The 17,966-nt window shown below is 46.3% G+C and overlaps 1 protein-coding gene across 1 annotated transcript in view; it reads left to right on the top strand.

The window, feature by feature from the left end:
• ITGB5 (integrin subunit beta 5) overlaps positions 1-17,966 on the top strand; it is a 125,832-nt gene that overhangs the window by 42,027 nt on the left and 65,839 nt on the right. Inside the window, exon 5 of the mRNA XM_053564172.1 lies at positions 6,694-6,862. Within this exon, the coding sequence (XP_053420147.1) occupies positions 6,694-6,862 (169 nt within the window). The remainder of the gene's footprint in view (positions 1-6,693; positions 6,863-17,966) is intronic.

Raw genomic sequence — 17,966 nt, 5'->3', positions numbered from 1 at the left:
ACTCTTTCACTGACCAAGACTCTAGAATTGGAAGCTGGCAGAGGATGAAGAGCTGGCCCTGGGTGCTCAGCATGTGAACACTCAGAGTCAGCCCCATTGCTTATTCACAGCTCATCTCCTTCTCTAAGCCTCAAAGGCAGAAACCAGTTGCCGACAGTAAAGCTCTTGACAGTGAGTACAAGGCCCTCTGAAAAGCTGCTTGTGAGACAGGAAACTCAGAGAAGAATGAGAGTTTTGAAGGAAACATCAAGTCTCAGTTATGTAAATCTCTCTTTCCCAAGCTGGGCAGTGCAAGAGGAGGCACCGGGTAGTGCAGTGAGCAGACGGAGATTTCTCTCCCCTCATCTAGGTGTGCAGTGTCCTGGGTCTCCTGGAGAGAAGGGCTCCCGTGCTAGGCGCACAGCACCCTGGATCTCCTGTGCCTGGTCCAGCACACACATGTGCTTTGCTTACCTTTCTATTTAAAAAACACTGTGAAATAGTAACATTTTTCTTAAAGCAAAAGATTTAACTAATAATAACCAGGATTTCTAGTTTTTCTTGAAAAGCAGGGAGGTCTGGCAAAGCGGGGTCTGTACTACAGGTGGTTTGGCTGCCACAGTCTCCACTGTTCCCCCCTGTCTTGCAGCTGGCCTATTGAACGTGACTGCAGTCCATGCCTGGGTTGTTTGCAGTCCTTGTTGATCTTTTTCCTCCAGCCAGTGTGGAGAGGAAACCCACAGAGTTCTTCTCAGGCCCCAATGACACCTTCAGTTAGGTTTTCCTTTACTGTGGTGGAAGCAACAGCAGTCCGCCCGTAGTTCTGGGGAGATGGGAAAGTTAGGGGGCGGCTTAGCCACCTGTGCAGGACATCTCGGAGAAAAGACAACCAGCATGCATGGGACTGTCCCGAGGTGTGTCCCTCCTTCTGCTCCAGATGTTTCTCCAAAGGATGGAATTCCTAAACTCATCCATTCCCATCTTAGAACGTGTTAGAAATGCCAAATCTAAAGTAGTAAGTGCCAGGTTGTCCCAGGAAGTGAAAAAGGCAGAGAGTAATTTTATCATCAGATTAAAGAGCTGTTGAATGGCCCTTCTGCATAATAGGAACAGTTTTCCTGGGAAGTGACACCTGATATTCACTGATGCAGAATTTAAAGGATTAATCTGGCGTGCTATTTCAAGTTCTGAATGCTTTTTCTTTTGTTAGAGGTATTGGGCTATTGTTGAAATACTTATCGTGTAAAAATATATTTGCAAGTGAGATAATACCTTTATCCTTGTTTATATTTTTACTTCCTCTTTGCGTTATTTCTCCCAGGAAGTCATAGCATTCCTTCCTTCACCACCTTGAAGGTCATACCCCATTGTCCGCTGGCGTCTCTTGTGGCTGACATGACAGCTTCTGTCTAGTCCTTTTCCTTCTCTCTGGTGGCTTTTGGGATTTTTCCGTGCTTTTCATATTCTGTATTTACTCCAATGTGTTTAGGTTGGATTTTTGTTTACATTGCGTAGAGCTTGGTCCGCTTGTTTAATCCGAGAGTGCGTCTTTATTCCTGAAAATTCTCAGATGCTGTCTCTTTGCTTGTCTCTTGTCGCCTGTTCTCTGCCTTTTTTTCTTTCTGACACTAAGTGCCAAAGCCTCTTGTGCTACACTCCCTTTTCCTAATCTTTCTCCTGTAATTTCTGCCTCCCTCTTTTTCTCTTCTAGCTGCCTAGTAGGACATTTCTTCTGGTTTATTATTTAGCTCTTCAGCTGCTTAATTCATACACTGAAATTTCATGTTTGAATTTCAGTGACTCCAATTTTTCCTTTCTCTAATTTTTATTCGGTTCTTCTTCAGGTGCTTTGTTATTTGTGGTAATTTTTTCAGAGCCTTCTGATTTGTTTTGTTTTTCTAATAATATCCTGTCTGGCCTCTGGTCTTTATTCCTTCCTCTCCTGAATGTTTTAATTATCTTCGTTAGAGCATCTGACATCATCTCCCTCTTTCTCGCATTACGAACCCTCAGTGTGTTGGCCTTCCTCCCTGGTTTGTTTCTCTGGTTCCACACCTTTGTCATTAGCTCGTCTCCATCAGAGGCTGTACTGACACCCTGCATACCATGTTGTGTTCACTTCTGCCAGGAACCTCCAGGTTTCATAGTCAAACTGTTTTCCTGTTAATTTCTTCACCATAAAGGTGGCGAATTCTATAGTTGAGGTCTGGAGTTAGAATTCCTGCGGGTGATTCATTTCACTTATGGCCTGAAGTGGATACTGAGCTTCCTTGCCCATTTCCTAGACCAGAAGCTGGAGTGTCTGAAAGGGGGGCACTCAACTGGCAGAGATCTCACAGACCACCAAGGCTTGTACGGAAGGTTTTTATTGGCGAGGGAGGGATGCTGCAGAGCAGCACCAAGGAGGAGAGAAAAGGAGAGAGAGAGAGGGGAGAAAAGAGAGAGAGAGGAAAGAGAGAGGGGGAAGAGAGAGAGAGAAAGAGAGAAAAAGAGCGTGCACGCTATATAGGTTCGGTTAGGGGAAGTCTCAGAATGGTGACTGGATGGTAGAATAGCCAATAAGGAGTTACTGCTCTGGCTGGAAGAGCCGTTAGGGGCAGGCCATAAGTTTGAAATTTTCAGCGGGTAGCTGTAACTTTAAGAATGAGACAGCTAATCTTGGTCTGTAGAAAGTAGGAGGGGGCTTTTCTGGAGCAATTACCTAACAGTGTCCCTGTGTCTGGCTTCAGTGGCATGGCAGCTTTCTGTGACAGTTGGGTTTATGCAGAGAGCTCTTTCCCAGTGCTGGGCCTTGTGCGAGCAGAAGGCTCCCCCGCTGGCCTGGGACCTCCTGCTGCAAGGTCTTGGGGTCCCAGCACAGTGGGGAGCTCTGGGAATGAGCTCCTGCTTGCCTCCTACTTAGTCCCTTAAGTCCATTTATTTATTTATTTAATGGTTTTCTCTTAATTTCTGGCACCTGGGATTTCTCCGTTAAGCTTCTAGTCTTGTCTATATATAAGATATGTTTAAATTAAATTTTACCTAGCAGTTCTGTGTATTTAGACTAAAGAGGGGAGCCTTTCCACGTCAGCTCAATCCATGATATTGTCCTAAAGTGTTAGATTGTTTTCTAGATAGCCTCGATTTAGTGTCTTTAAATGAATTCACTTTTTATTTATTTATTTTTATTTAGAGACAGAGTTTCACTTCATTGCCCTCTGTAGAGTGCAGTAGCGTCACAGCTCACAGCAACCTCCAGCTCTTGGGCTTAGGTGATTCTCTTGCCTCAGCCTCCCAGTAGCTGGGACTACAAGCGCCCGTCACAACGTCTGGCTATTTTTTTGTTGTTGTTGTAGTTTGGCTGGAGCCAGGTTCGAACCCACCACCCTCAGTATATGGGGCCGGCGCCCTACTCACTGAGTAACAGGCACCGTCCTGAATTCACTTTTTGTACACACACTCCCTCAGCTCTTTAACCACATATATTTTATTTTTTATCTTCCTTGTTAATAATCCTTACTATAATAATCCCTAAACAGTGGTCCTACAGCACAGACATAGGGTTGGGGTGGAACAGTTTCCTGGCATGAGACCCCAAAGTAACTAGATCTTCAGGCTACTTGGCTCTTCCAGGGATTAGATAGATCAGTTAACTAGTCCCTAGGTGACAACCTATTCCAGTGACAATGGACACATTCCCTGTGTGCCTTTCAGTAAGCAGTGACTCTGCTTTGGTTATAGTAAATTCTCTGCAGTGAACGTTTCTGTCTGGCAAGCATATTTTCTTAGAAGTAATTCTCCACAGTAAAAATGTATTTACTAATTGCTGTTTGCAGAAGTGAAAGGGAAGAGGTAAAAAAAAAAAAATGCTGAGCTTGGGTTAGTCTCTCATAGCTTTTCTGTTTTTTCATTAAACGGCAATTATTATTTGGTCTCTCTCACTTTAACCGACCTGACCAAATGTGACAATAAACACACACCTTAAATCCTAATTTGTGGAAAAAAACAGCACAGCAGACTGGAGGGAGATAAGGAAGAGTGAGAGTTTAGATGCATTTACTTTCTCCTGGGCCTATTATCAGGTGTCCAATGGCTACAGTTGGGACTCCGTTCCCTCTGCCAGCTGGGAATGTAATTTCCATGACTGTTCCCTTTATGGAAAAACAAGGAGGTAATGGGAAGTTTGGGTGGCCCGAGGCATGGGTTTAAAAAACAGTTTGGGCGGCGCCTGTGGCTCAGTGAGTAGTGCGCCGACCCCATATACCGAGGGTGGCGGATTCAAACCCGGCCCTGGCCAAACTGCAACAAAAAAAATAGTCGGGCCTTGTGGCGGGCGCCTGTAGTCCCAGCTGCTCGGGAGGCTGAGGCAAGAGAATCGTGTAAGCCCAAGAGCTGGAGACTGCTGTGAGCTGTGTGACGCCACGGCACTCTACTGAGGGCAGTAAAGTGAGACTCTGTCTCTATAAAACAAACAAACAAACAAAAAAGAAAACAGTTTGACCTTTCTGAGCAGAAGGTGTTCCTGAAGATTTGGAGGGAGAAGGGAGAAAACAAAGGAAGGCAAGTGGAGAAATCCTCTAGCTGCTGTCACCTGTCCCATCCAGAGAAAGCTGTGACATTCACAGGAGTGCGGTTGCTTCTGTCCAGAACTGGCTTGTTTCGAGCAACTCTGTGGCTTTGTGTTGTGTGACTGTAGTAGGTGGGGCAGGGAGTAGAATGGCTCCTTAGAGAGCCAGAGCTTGCCTCTCCGCAGAGACGGGGCGCCTGCCCAGCCATGCCTGCTGAGGCTACCTTGTGATGGCAGATGGGGCAGAGTCCTAGCGTTCGCTAAACCTGTTTCCTTTCCCAGCTTGGATTGGATTATAAAGCCTTTCTCCCAGAGCTCTCTGTTAGTTCTGGGATTCCATCTTTTATTCTGAAAATAGAGAAATAGAGGCTTTTTTTTGAGAGAGAGTCTCATTTTGTCCCCCTGGGTAGAGTGCCTTGGCGTCATAGCTCACAGCAACCTCAAACTCTTAGGCTTAAGTGATCCCCTTGTCTCAGCCTCCCAAGTAGCTGGGACTACAGGCGTCTGCCACAACACTGGACTATTTTTACAGGCGGGGTCTCGCTCTGGCTCAGGCTGGTCTCCAACACTTAAGCTCAGGCAATCCACCTGCCTCAGCCTCTCAGACTGCTAGGATTACAGGTGTGAGCCACTGCAAGAGAGACTACCTTAACAAGGCCACAGGCCCTGCAGCCTGGGCCCGGCCTCTTCTCTCACTCTCACTGCAGCCCCTTTGGCCCCCTCTGTCCTTGGGCTCTCAATGGTCCCTCCACCTTGTGAGCCCATCTGTAAAACAACTACTTCATTAGCTATGGATCAAGCTGAAATTCCTAGAACTGTAGTTGGGAGCTAACTTCCTCCAGGAATGGGGTCACTTGGAGTCTGCACCATACACTGAAGAGGAGATTGCCCAGTATTTTAGGAGAAAGGCTTGCTGTGAGCTTACTTTTGGCGTGCAACACTTCCTTCTTTCAAATTTCTAGATATAACATTCCATTTAAAGATGCTTGGTTTCTAAATGATTTTTTATTACATCAAGGAGAGCTGATAATCATTGCTGTATTTATAAATAAACGAAGAAGCAGAAACAATGTTCTTATTCTTGTTCCATTTAGCGTTTTTTCATGCCCCAGCACCTTCTGGTGGTCAGTGTGTATCTTGACATGGAGAGGTTATATGATCCTCTGCCACCCGGCAGCAGCAGAGGTGATGTGAGAAGCTGGCTTCATAGAGTAACTCTGCTCACATTGCCCCACTGGACACCATCCACTTTCCTCAGCCCAGAGGCGTCTTTCACTCCACTCTGCCTGGGCCTGCCCACACCAGGGGCCCCGCACACCTTTCGGGGCCCACACTAAGTCTTCCTGCAACCACAGGAGAAACCATTTGTCCGTACCTTTTACTGACGCCTTGGCATATGCGTCTGGCCTGCAGTTTAGGGCTTGATGTTGGGAGAGTAGGGACTGTGTTATTGATCTTTGTTCTCCCCGCTATGCCTGTCCCAGGAGCAGGTAATAGGTGCCGGGTAAATATTTACTGGGGCTTCTCCAGGCCTCAGTGAATGCACAGAACACAAAGATTTAGAGACACATTTGATGGATCTTTTATATGTGATTAGATGAAAATGAACCAAATTGCAAATCTTTTTTTATTTTATTTTTTATTTTATTTTTAATTTCAGTGTGCTTGTTCATTCTTCTTTGTTTGAAGTACTCCTTTTTTGTTGATTTTCTTCTTCCTCTCGCGGTGCTGGCTGGTTTTGATGTTAGTAGAGACGGGTCTTACTCTGGCTCACTGCTGCTGATACAGGTCTTGAACCTCTGAGCTCAGACAATCCACCCGCCTTGGCCTCCCACAGCGCTGGAACTACAGGCATGAGCCACCACGCCTGGCCAAATCTTTTTTTTTATTTTAAACCCTGTACTAAGTTTTTGGTCCAAGTTATGTAGGATGAGTTAAACTGAAATTGCATTCTCTGAACCATTATGAGTGCATTTCTGTAAGCATAGTTATGTTATATAAAGTTGTTTTTTGTTTTTGGCCAGGGCTGGGTTTGAACCCACCACCTGTGGCATATGGGGCTGGCGCCTTACTCCATTGAGTCACAGGCACTGCCCTATGTTATATAAAGTTTTATAAAGCAACGGGGACAATGATAGAAAAATGACTCTTCTCCTCTTTCTCTCTAGCTACAAGTTATTTCCAAACTGCGTCCCCTCTTTTGGGTTCCGCCACCTGCTGCCTCTCACAGACAGAGTGGACAGCTTCAATGAGGAAGTTCGGAAACAGAGGGTGTCCCGGAATCGCGATGCCCCCGAGGGGGGCTTTGATGCGGTACTCCAGGCGGCTGTCTGCAAGGTAACCTTCTTTTCTGGTCCTGTTCCTGCACTGGAGGTCACAGTAGACAGCATTAGTGTGGGTGCTGGTCCTCCCTGCAGGGGATGGTGGGTTTTGAACCACCCCAGGATGTGGCTCCTGTCCACTCTTACATCAGAGCCGAGCTCAGTGAAGCCTCAGGGAAATCTACAGCAATTAAAACAGCTGGAGCTAAGGCACGGACCGGGCTGGTGTGGGTCTCTATGTCAGGGCGTGGCTGCTCTGTGTTTATACATTTGGCTTTTTTACTTCTTTTCGGGGAAAGGGCCATATACATAGAAGCTTACAGAGCTTTTTGGCCCAATTTTGGTCAACTTTAGAGACTGTTGTATTGGAGAACTAGCTGAAAAGGAATTGTGTGACATCTTGGGTTGCATTTCTATTAGTTTTTGTCAGCTTCCTTGTGGTGTATGAGTCCAGAGGGAGAGGCTTAGGTCAGAAATGAACTCATGCTTTGAGGTTCCAGTCTTAGCAAAATATATAAATGGAATGTTGGCAATAACTTTCTACTGTCAAAGCAATAACAGTGATACAAAATGAAAAAAATCACTCTTGAATTTGCTACCTCAATACACAGTTTTAAAATTTGTGCTTTTCTACTCTTTGCACATACATTTTAGCATTTGTTCATAGTGGTCATCATAGAGTATGTGTAACTGGTAATGTGTTCCTGAAAATTCAGGCAGGTTTGGAATAGAAAGGTGTGAAGAACTCTGGAGGCCGGGGTCAGAGGTTAGGACTCAGGCCGCACAAGGCAGCTGCTCTTCTCTTGCTAAGTGCTGTGTCCTTAATTGCCCCCTCGAAGGGTTTCTGACCTCACCCCGGGTTCAGTGTTTTCCTCTCCACTCAGTCCTGGATAGGATGAGAAGAGAAGCACAGTTGTCCTTTTGGAAATAAAAAGCCAAAATGGGAGCCAGAGATGGAGAAGGGGGTCCACTGTGGCTGTGCTCATCCCTGAGTCCTTGGGCCCTGGGAGAGGAGGGTAGCAGTGCTTTCCTAGCCAGGATGACTGCAGAGCAGCCTTTTCCCAGCTGCTGACCAGAGCCAAGCCTGTTGATTCAGAGATCGCTGATGTTTTTAGCAGTCTGAGAAAGCCAGATGGAGCACAGCTAACATGTCCTGAATCTTTCAGATGGGTCACAAAATAAATAGGTTATGGATTTGATTGGCATTCAGGTATTGATCGAAGGAAGTATTGTCTTCATAGACACTCAACCAAATTCTACTTCTTGGCAGTGAACAAATAGTTGTCTCTCTCCACCTTGAGAATTCTTTTTGGATTTTCTTTTCTCAGGAGAGGACATCATCTGTAAATCTTGGGAGAAAGAAACCAGTTACAAGGCTAAGCAATATCCAGTTATATTCTGTTTATTGGAACAGCATGATTGATGGAATCACAGTGGCCTTGGAGAAGCCATCCAATCCACTTGTGTGCCTACAGAACCTTCCTGTGATATCCCATATGGGTGAAACATTCTACTCTTTGAAAACTTAGTATTTCAAGACCAAAGCATTTCAGAGATGTTAGCAGACTAAACCTAGTAAATTATTGTTGACTGGGAAGCACTCACTTTATGAGCATGTTCTAGTCTTACATCTGTTGAAGTTTTCTCCTCTTCTCCACATGATCTTTGCAATGGGGTATATCTGAAAAGTTAATAATTATACCGCCCACAAGCCGCCAGCTTCTCTCTTTACCTTTTCCCCCACTTTGTGCTGTCAGTTTACATTTAGGTATGTACCAAGCAATTCCTTTCTCGCTTGAAATTGTCTTTTTATAATAAATGTCATCCTTCCTTGTTCACCAAAGCCTTTATTTCTCGTAAAAACAACAAAAGAAAGAAAGAAATTGGGAACAGATTATGCATTACCTTTTGATGTAACAATCATACCATTAAAAATACTTAATCACTTGAATAATGCATAAGATAAATTAAGAGGTGGGTGGAAAACAGTTATACAACAATGTGGACAGGATGGTCCTGTTTTGTAAACAAAAGAGAGAAAAAAGTATGGTTTTCATACTTTGGATTGGAAATAGACCAAAATGATATTAGTGGTTGTCTTAGGTGCTAAGATTATTTTTTTTTTCTTGGTAGTTTTACATTTACCTAAATTTTCACAATAAATATGTATGATTTTTTTTTTGTTATCATGGCACATCTCAAACATACAACCATAGAGAGAATAGTGAAATTTAACAAACCCGTGTATCTATTGTTTATCTTTGAGGATAACCATCTCAGGACCCATCTTGCTTTGTTTAGATTCTTTTTTTTTTTGTAGAGACAGAGTCTCACTTTATGGCCCTCAGTAGAGTGCCGTGGCATCACATAGCTCACAGCAACCTCCAACTCCTGGGCTTAAGCGATTCTCTTGCCTCAGCCTCCCGAGTAGCTGGGACTACAGGCGCCCGCTACAACGCCCGGCTATTTTTTGGTTACAGTTTGGCCGGGGCTGGGCCTGAACCCGAACCCGCCACCCTCGGTATATGGGGCCGGCGCCCTACCGACTTAGCCACAGGCGCCGCCCTTTGTTTAGATTCTTAACCACACTAGTCCCCATTATCTGAAGCAAATCTCAGCTGTGATTTGTAGGTCCTCAGCATTCCTTACTTTGTTTACTGAGTGTTCTCTCTTCTCCTGATTTGCCCAGATTAAAGGCCCTTCCATTTAATCCTGCAAACTGATTATAACCAGGAGAAGGCCCAGCATCTGCTGCTAGAGGCTGTGCACCTCAGAGGGCTGGAGTTGGCTGGGTGGACCCCCTGCATGGCATACATGCTGCTTCCTCTGACCCCAGTGCCCTTGAAGATGGAGCTGAGAACAGACCTATCTCACAGTGCCATGGGGAGCTCTTTGCTCTGCTTTTATTCTCTCTCTGATTTCCCTGGAGTAGACTGTTATCAACTCGTGAGATTTCAGGATACAGAATATTTACAGGACTGACTTTAAATACCACTTCTATAGCCTTCTCTATATTTTTGGAAAGTTGTTCTTTGTAAAAAGAAAGGAACTACTTTCTATTTAGGATTCTATTTGTGATAGGGACCCTGCTTCTGTGAGTGCAGGTATTGAGTTGCTTTTTGTCCCTGAGCAGGTCACCTTGCTGTGAGGGGCAGTTTGGCAGCACCCATAGCTGAGGGAGCCTCTGTCATCAACGCAGGGGTTTTGTCCCTGCATTGTTCCTGGCTGGGTTGAAACTGGAGAATGCTACTGCCCTTAATTTCTTTCCTTTAGGTGACTGAACCTGCTTATACTTTATTATGGTTGGAAAATGGTTTCTCCCAGTACTGCTTTTATTGCTGTCCTAGGACTTTCTAGAAGTTGACTCTGAGTTGTTTATTCTAAAATTGTACAGGTGGAAGTGTGATGTGTGGTTCAGACTGGAACTTTGGTAACTTAGCTATTATCTCAAAACAGGCAGTGGCCTTAGCCTAGGAAAGACACAGCATGAGAATTTGCCCTGGAGCTCTGGGTTCCAAGTTGCCGGTTACTCTATTACCTTGCTGTTTTTTATGGCTTTTGGGTTAAAGAAGTTACTCACACATTTGAGCTTGGCTGGGCACATCTTGGCTGCACAGGATTCTATGAGCTGCTTTCTCTGCTCAGCCAGAAATTACGATCTCTACCACCCAGCACAGTCCCTGTCTGCCTCAGCTTCTAGAGCCCTGCACTATCCTCTATGTTCTTTAGACACATCTTTTTGTTTTAATTTGAGGCTCCAATTTTGTAGTGTGTGTGAAAACTGTAAAACATCTATGTGCTCTCATAACTTGGTGGATTGAGTAAGTCTTAAAGAAGACAAAGCAAGTGAATATAATGAGTAATCATTATTCCTTTCCTCGTAATAACATTCTAATTTAAATTGGAGACCACATCTTCAGAGGAACTGGTGGGACAGCTTCACACTGACAAACTTTCTACAGGATTATTATGAGTTATGTGGACTTACAGGAACTGGTATGATCACTACACTTGCTCGACCATCATCCATATGCCAGATGTTCTATTAATATATACATTATGTTGATTCTTATGAGTCCCACAGTGTAATGGTGGTGGTTGTTCCCATTTTACAGGTGAGGAACCTGAATATCACAGGGATAAATTACAATCAACTGTTCTTAGTAGGGAGTAGAACCAGAACGTGGGCCAGGTCTATCGATCTGTATGACCTGCCTTTCCGTTACCCAGTGACTGGCTGCTCTGGGAAGTTGCAGTGTAGAGCAAGGACTCTGAATTTAGAGCCCTTTTGTTCTGCTACCAGCTGGCTCCACGGAGGCTGCTGACCTCCCCAGCCTCCCTCCCAGAGCTCATCTGGGAGCTGGTTGGGATTAAAGGGGTGGCTCCAGGATGCCTTCCAGCTGTGTCTCAGTGCTGCTTTTCACAACCCCATACCCTTTTGCTCAAAGCTGTTAATTTTGCTTTTTTGTCTTTCCTGGTTCAGGCTTGAGCCCCAGGCCCAGCGGGGCAGGGGGGCTGCTGCAAATACCTGTCGTCAAGGGTGGAAAATCCTGAAGTCCTGGAGTCAGGCCCAGCTCTAAGGGATTTCCTCTCTGCGCTGTCCCCATCCCAGTCCCTGCAGAGTTGATTTTTTTTTTTCCCCTCTTGTTGCCTACTTTCTTTTAGACTTCAGACTTGTCACTTTTCCAAGCATTAGTTTAAAAATGTAGGAAGTTGCCTTTCTTTGTTCAGGGAAGGCAGCCCCTCCCCCAGCCCCGCCCCTCCTGCCACTTGAAGGGGCTCCTGAGCTCCGTCTCTTGTCCCAGCATGTGTGAGCTGCTCCTACCAGCAGATCCCCTGGGCCAGGGCTTGGTGCAGTGTCTGCAGGCTGCTCACTCTTCTTCTGCCAGAGTCTCTGGGAGACATCTCAGGAGTACTGGGTTTCCCTGGGGCTGTGCCTGCAGGTGTGCAGACTGCCCCCCCAACCTCCTGGGGCTGTGGTTCAATTGGCCTGTTGTAGGCTCCCCTGGCTGAGTTGCAGGGGGTTTGGAGGGGTTTGGTTTAGTGCACACTTCTGAGTAACTGTGCTGGGCTGGTCTCTGAGGTGACACCATGGTTTCCCTGTCCTCCCTTCTCCCCACAGGTTGTGCTGAGGGGCTCACTGCCCTGCTGACAGCTGCTGTTTGGGATGAGGGGTGGGAACTGGCTGAATCACAACTCAGTATTGTCACCAAGGCAAGGCCGGAGTTTGCACCTCGTTTTACCCCCTAGTGGCTGGCTTCTGCCACCACCATAGGTGTCTGCACATGGCAGCTCCCTGGCTGCCAGCAGCGGTAAGACGTCCTGGGGGAAGGTCAGGAGGGCCCCGGGAACGGCCTTGTACATACAGGTCCTCATTAAACATCTGCTGAACAAACAGAGGTTCCTTATGCTTCTGAAGTTCAGGAATACCCAGGTCCTTCTAGCCCCAAGCTCGTCCCATCCTGGACAGGACATCTACTGGGCTGCATCCACATAATTTACAGTGCTTCATACAAATCCATTAAAGCAGAGCCACAAGTACTGTTACTCAGTGATGCTTTTTAATTCAGAAAGCATTTATTAGGCACCAGCCTTTTCAGGTGTGAGAAAGGAGGCATGGCCCCTGCTTTCAGGGAGTTCATTGTCTCAAGTGGGGGTGGGGGCAGACATCGTTCAAACAATGGCTCAGGTGAAAATAAGGTGACAGCTGGGATAGAAGTGACCAAGGGCCTGCCTGGAGCCAGGAGACCCTAACCTAGTCCTAGTCCCCTAACCTAAGAAAACTAAAGAAAGGTGAGAAAAAGTCTCTATGTCAGGGGTTTTATTTGAGCCTGCAGGTCTACTAGACGGTAAACAAAACAACCTGTTTGTAAATATTAGGTGGAACCATATGAAATTATTGATATTTGCTTATTAATGATATTGGCTATTTGCCTGTTGATATTTTTCCTACAAAAATGAAAAATTCGTATGATGCAGCCTTATACATTCCAAAATTCCTTCAGTTCAGATTGGAGTCTCCCACAGAGCCCACATCAACAATGTTCTACTGGATGTTGTGGGGTTTGGGATCAAGACAAATGTCTATATCCTGAGTCACAAACCAAGATTTCTTTTTCCCACCGAAAGAAACAGTACACTTTTGCCCTCATTAAGTTTAACCACAGAACAGATTTTTTTTGAAAAGATATTTCAGTGCAAATATAATGGAAGCAGGAAAAACAAACTATTAATACTAATGAGAACATGTTTATTGTTATAAAGTGATGGAAATATGCCTGAGTGTCCGCAGGATTCGGGAAGCCAATCAGAGACACATCCCAGTGTTGTTTTTCCTCATGTGCCCTGTTGGAATTAAGACTCCTCTGTCTCCAAACTCAGGTCTGCTGTGGGCTCTGCCCACTGGCTGGCCAGGTCAGCCCCTTTCTCGTCTTCATTTCATCCTTAAACCTGTCCCCTCTCTCAGTGCTTTGCCTGAAGGGTTAGTTAGTACAGTGTTTGTTATTATTTTTGAAAATTTATTGAGTGCTAGCTGTGTGCAGGATGCCCTGGTAGGTGCCGTGAGGGATGTGCAGTTGAAATAGCCACAGCTGCTGTGTCTGTGGATGTCACTCAAGCTGGAGAACTGGTGGAGGTGCCCAACCCCAGGTGCAGCCAGAGGGTGGACTCCAGTGCAGCTCTGGCTCCTTAAGCCCCAGTGGTTCAATTATAGCATTCTTCTCCCTTAAGGGGTCACCCTGGCCTCCTGCTTCCCTGTGACACTCTGGTGCTAATGATGCTGTGGATCACCGCTGGCTGAATGCTTCCGAGGGCCGGGCTCTGTGCCAACCACATCGCAGGGCTATTTCACCTGCTCCCTTGAAGGTGGTTTCACTAGCTCCTCTTGAAGAGGAATCAAACCTAGAAAGGCTGGCTAACTTCTCAAAGGTCTTAAAGCCAGAAATGGCAGAGCCAGAGATGGAAACTGTACCCACAAGCCCCTGTGGCTTAACCTTGACATGAGACTGTCTGCCATCTTTCGAAGTCACATCGGAAGGGAGGAGTAGAAGGAGTGTGCCAGCAGAGAGAGCAGAGTCCTAGTCTAAGGAACCATCCTCGTTACCCACACGACCCAGCTCACCAAATGTAGAACAGGGCCCAGTCCTGGGGATGACAGTTGCACGTGTCACTTTTCTCTGGAGTGGAGCTTCCTCTATCTGAAACAGTTCTAATGTGGCTCTCCCAGCCCTTGGAATTTTCCAGGGGAGACCATTGGTACTGTCTGGAAGTCAAAGTGCTGATGGAGCCTGGCCCTTTGAGTGAGTGTGCTTAGCTTTGCTCTTGGCTTCCCCATCTGTGAAGTGGAGCTCTGATACCTGCCTTCTCATTCCCAGTTAAGGGCATGTCTCAGAACCCCTGGCTCTGCTCTCTGGACTCTCACAGTAGCACTGGGGCAAGACACTTTTCCACGTGGTGGGTCTTTGTTTTCAATAGAGAGAGCACATGTGCCTGGCAACTCTTCAGTGACAACTGGGGTAGTGGGCTGTGTTGACACCTGGACCCCTTCATCTGGGCAACTGCTAATTTTAATTAGACAGATTGACCCAAGAGCAGAGAACCTGGAAATTCAAAGCTCCCTTAAGGGGTCACCCTGCCTCCTGCTTCTGTGCTCCCTGAACCTGCTGCCTGGTATGGCAGCTTTATTCTGGGACTCACTCCTGTTTGGACACTGTTTTCCAGAGAGTATTATTGTCTCCACAGAAGCAAGCCAAGGCCAGCCAGCCAGCCAGCCCACTCTAAGGTAGGCGAGGGAGAGACACCAGCTTTTCTTAGGTTCCCAAGCCTTCCCCTGCACTCCCCAGCGGGGTGTCCTGAGTCAGCCTCTCTCACTCATCATGCTCCGCCATAGTCCATGTGCGTGAACAAGCTCTGGGGACCTACAGACTCGACATGAAGACTCAGCTGCAAAACCCAGGCCACGTGCCCCAGGGGTCTGATTAGGAGCCCTGCAGGCCACAGTTCCAGCCAGCTTTCCTCTGTGCGGGTCACACCACGTCCAGGGAGCTGTGTCTGTTTCCGGGTGCTGTGTGTAAGACGTAGCAAGAAGTAAGAGAGTAGAGGGGGTGAGTGGATGGTGCAGGATGTGGGAACCGTGTCCCCTGAGCAGAGACGCCATGGGAGGAGCATGTTAACAGACCTCAGACAGCATGATAGCAGAGGGAATAAGGCCTCTGGCTCCTCCAGGGGATGTCCTAGAGTAGACACAGGCAAGCAGGGTGGAGGCCAGGGTAGGGAAGAATTTCCTAATTTTCTGAAGGAAGAGCTGCTCAGCTGTGTGGCGGAGGTTGGGGGACCCTGTACCCACGCAGTGCGTGCCAGAGAGAAGATGCCTGCACTGGATGGGAGGTTGGAAGAGAATCTTTGGGGTTCCTCCAAACTTCAGGTGCCACATATTTCCTCTACGTCTGTTTTTCTACCCAGTAAGCCATTGGTGCTCTTGTCCTGCTGCAGCCCCTTCGAGCTTGTCTTCTCTGGTTCTCAGCAGTGCACCTGCTAAGCTGTATCTGTATGTGGTCACTGTGACCATGAACTCTCTAACCACACATGCTCATTTCATTTGCTAAGCATCACTTAACTTTGAGCTGGTGTCTAGAAAATCTCTCCCTGGCTCCTGTTGGCTTCCTTTGTGGGTAAGAGTCCAGGTGGGGTGAGGAAGCTGTTCTCAGGGACTCAGAGACAGCCTGTGGAGGTCAGGAGGGGAAGGGGATGGAAGCCTGACCTTGGTCCTTTGAGTGACGTTCCCCCTTTGTTAGACCTTATAGCCTTTGAATGTGACTCCTTCCAACCAAGGAACCAAACCGTCATCAAACAAGTGAAAGCAAGTCCTCTAGTCCCTAACCATTTGTTCTCTCCCCCAGCCCTCAAGCTCTCTGGGTTCAGATGTTGGAGATGGACAGGCCAGCAAGTCTGCCTTCACTCTTGGGAAGACTCCATTTCTATTTATTTTCTTAAAAAATGGAAAGGGCTGGTTTTCTATCCATTACTACTTCTCCTTTTGATGAACAACTGAGAGTGAGGTCAGATTATAAGTAATTAAGGGGAGGAATTTGAGGCAATAAGTCTTTTAGTCTGTTTTTTCTTTTTTTGAGACAGAGTCTCACTCAGTCACCCTGGGTAGAGTGCCATGGCATCATCATAGCTCACAGCAACCTCAAACTCTTGGGCTCAGGTGATCCTCTTGCTTAAGCCTCTCGACTAGCTGGGACAACAGGTGACCACCACAACACCTAGCTAGTTTTTCTATTTTTAGTAGAGATAGGGTCTCGCTTTGCTCAGGCTGGTCTCAAACTCCTGAGCTCAAGCAATCCACCCACCTCAGCTTCCCAGAGTGAGCCACCGCACCCGGCCAGTCTGTTAGTCTTCGCAAAAGGGAGAGATGAGTGGTGACGGTCTGGTTGAGTTACTAGGTCAAGAGAAAGATTTTATAAGTGGGCCCTGCGCATATTTTTAAGCATATGGGTAGGAACCAGAGGAGAGAGAGTGACGGATGGAACAAATTCTCCAAAGATGGTGGAATTTTCAGGCCTGTGTTTCCTTAGGGAGGGAGAAGCACTCCTTCCTTTGGGACAGTGAAATCAGAGGAGAGGCCAGGAGGACACACCAGTTTGTTGAGGACAGAGAGCAGGGTGTGGGCTGAAAGTTGTCCTAGAGCCATACGACCAGACACCCTGCGATCCTGGGAATACCGTACATGAGGTCCTGCCTCTCCGGGTGCCGAAACATGAGTGTGGAACTGTGTTTGAACCAGACCTGTGCTGAAGTGGATACAGATTAGATGACTGAACAAAGAAACGTTAAGGGAATCTCTGTCCTGGCCAGACACTGGGCTGCTTCCTTATGAGTCCAGAGGGTCTGCCCCTGACATCTTCATCTGAGAGCTGATGTCTGTCATGTTTAATGAAACTGGTTTTATTTACATTTTACTCAGAGACATGGAAAAAAGTTTAACTTAATGAATAAGCCTGCTTTTATAAATTACTTTCTTAAAAAGAGAATACATTCAACATGTAAAAATTTTTAAAAAGTACAGATAAGCAGACAAGAGAAGATTGTGTGCTTCTGAATTACAGACATAAGTCAAACATTTTCAACTCCATGGAAATACTCTGATGACGATGGCTCCATGGCTATAAATTATTGACTATTTACTGCTGCATTCCCAGTACAGATCTGGGGGCTCCAGGTGTATCATTTTATTTAATTTCTCTCAACAACCTTATTATATCTTCTTATAGATGAGGAAGCTGAGATGGGGAAAGAGTAACTTGCCCAAGGTCAAGGACAAGATAAGGCAAACATACTGCTGCCAGAGGAAAGAATACCTATGGCTGGATTTCCAGCACAGTGTATTCACAGAAATTTATTGTATTTAAATGACATTCTGAACAAAGCAAGGCTTTAAGAAAACAGTTTTATTAAAGTATAATTGATGTGCAGGGAACTACATATATTAAGTGTACCACTTGACCAGTTTTGTCATATGTATACATACACCCCACCCAGAAACATCACAATCAAGATAACAAATATATCCCTTCACCTCCAAAAGAGTATTTTGTTCCTTTGTCTTCTCCCCTCATGACCTCCCCCTTATTCCAGGATACCATGAGTTTGCTGTCTGTCACCACACATTAAACTACATTTGCCACTCTGGGAGGCTGAGGTGGGCAGATTGCTTGAGCTCAGGAGTTCAAGACCAGCCCGAGCAAGAGTGAGACCCCGTCTCTACAAAAAATAGAAAAAACAGCCAGGCATGGCGGTGCGCATCTGTAGTCCCAGCTACTTGGGAGGCTGAGGCAAGAGAAATGCTGAAGCTCAAGAGTTTGAGGTTGCTGTGAGCTGTGTCCCCAAAGCACAGAGTGAGAGACTGTCTCAAAAACAAACAAAAACCTGCGTTTGCCGAGATGTTACATGTATGTCGTATATCCTCTGTTGCGTGGCTTATTTCACTCAGCACGGTTCTGTTGAGATTCATCAATGCTGTCGTCCCTTTTGTTGTTGAGTGGCATTCCACTGCACAGCTGTATAACAGTTTATTTATCATTCACCTGCTGAAGGACATTTGGGTTGCTTCTAGTTTT

This window comes from Nycticebus coucang, chromosome 16 (assembly GCF_027406575.1).
Source record: "Nycticebus coucang isolate mNycCou1 chromosome 16, mNycCou1.pri, whole genome shotgun sequence".
Taxonomy (NCBI): domain Eukaryota; kingdom Metazoa; phylum Chordata; class Mammalia; order Primates; family Lorisidae; genus Nycticebus; species Nycticebus coucang.
Note: the sequence above shows the minus strand (reverse complement) of the source record. Positions and strands in the feature narration are given on the sequence as shown.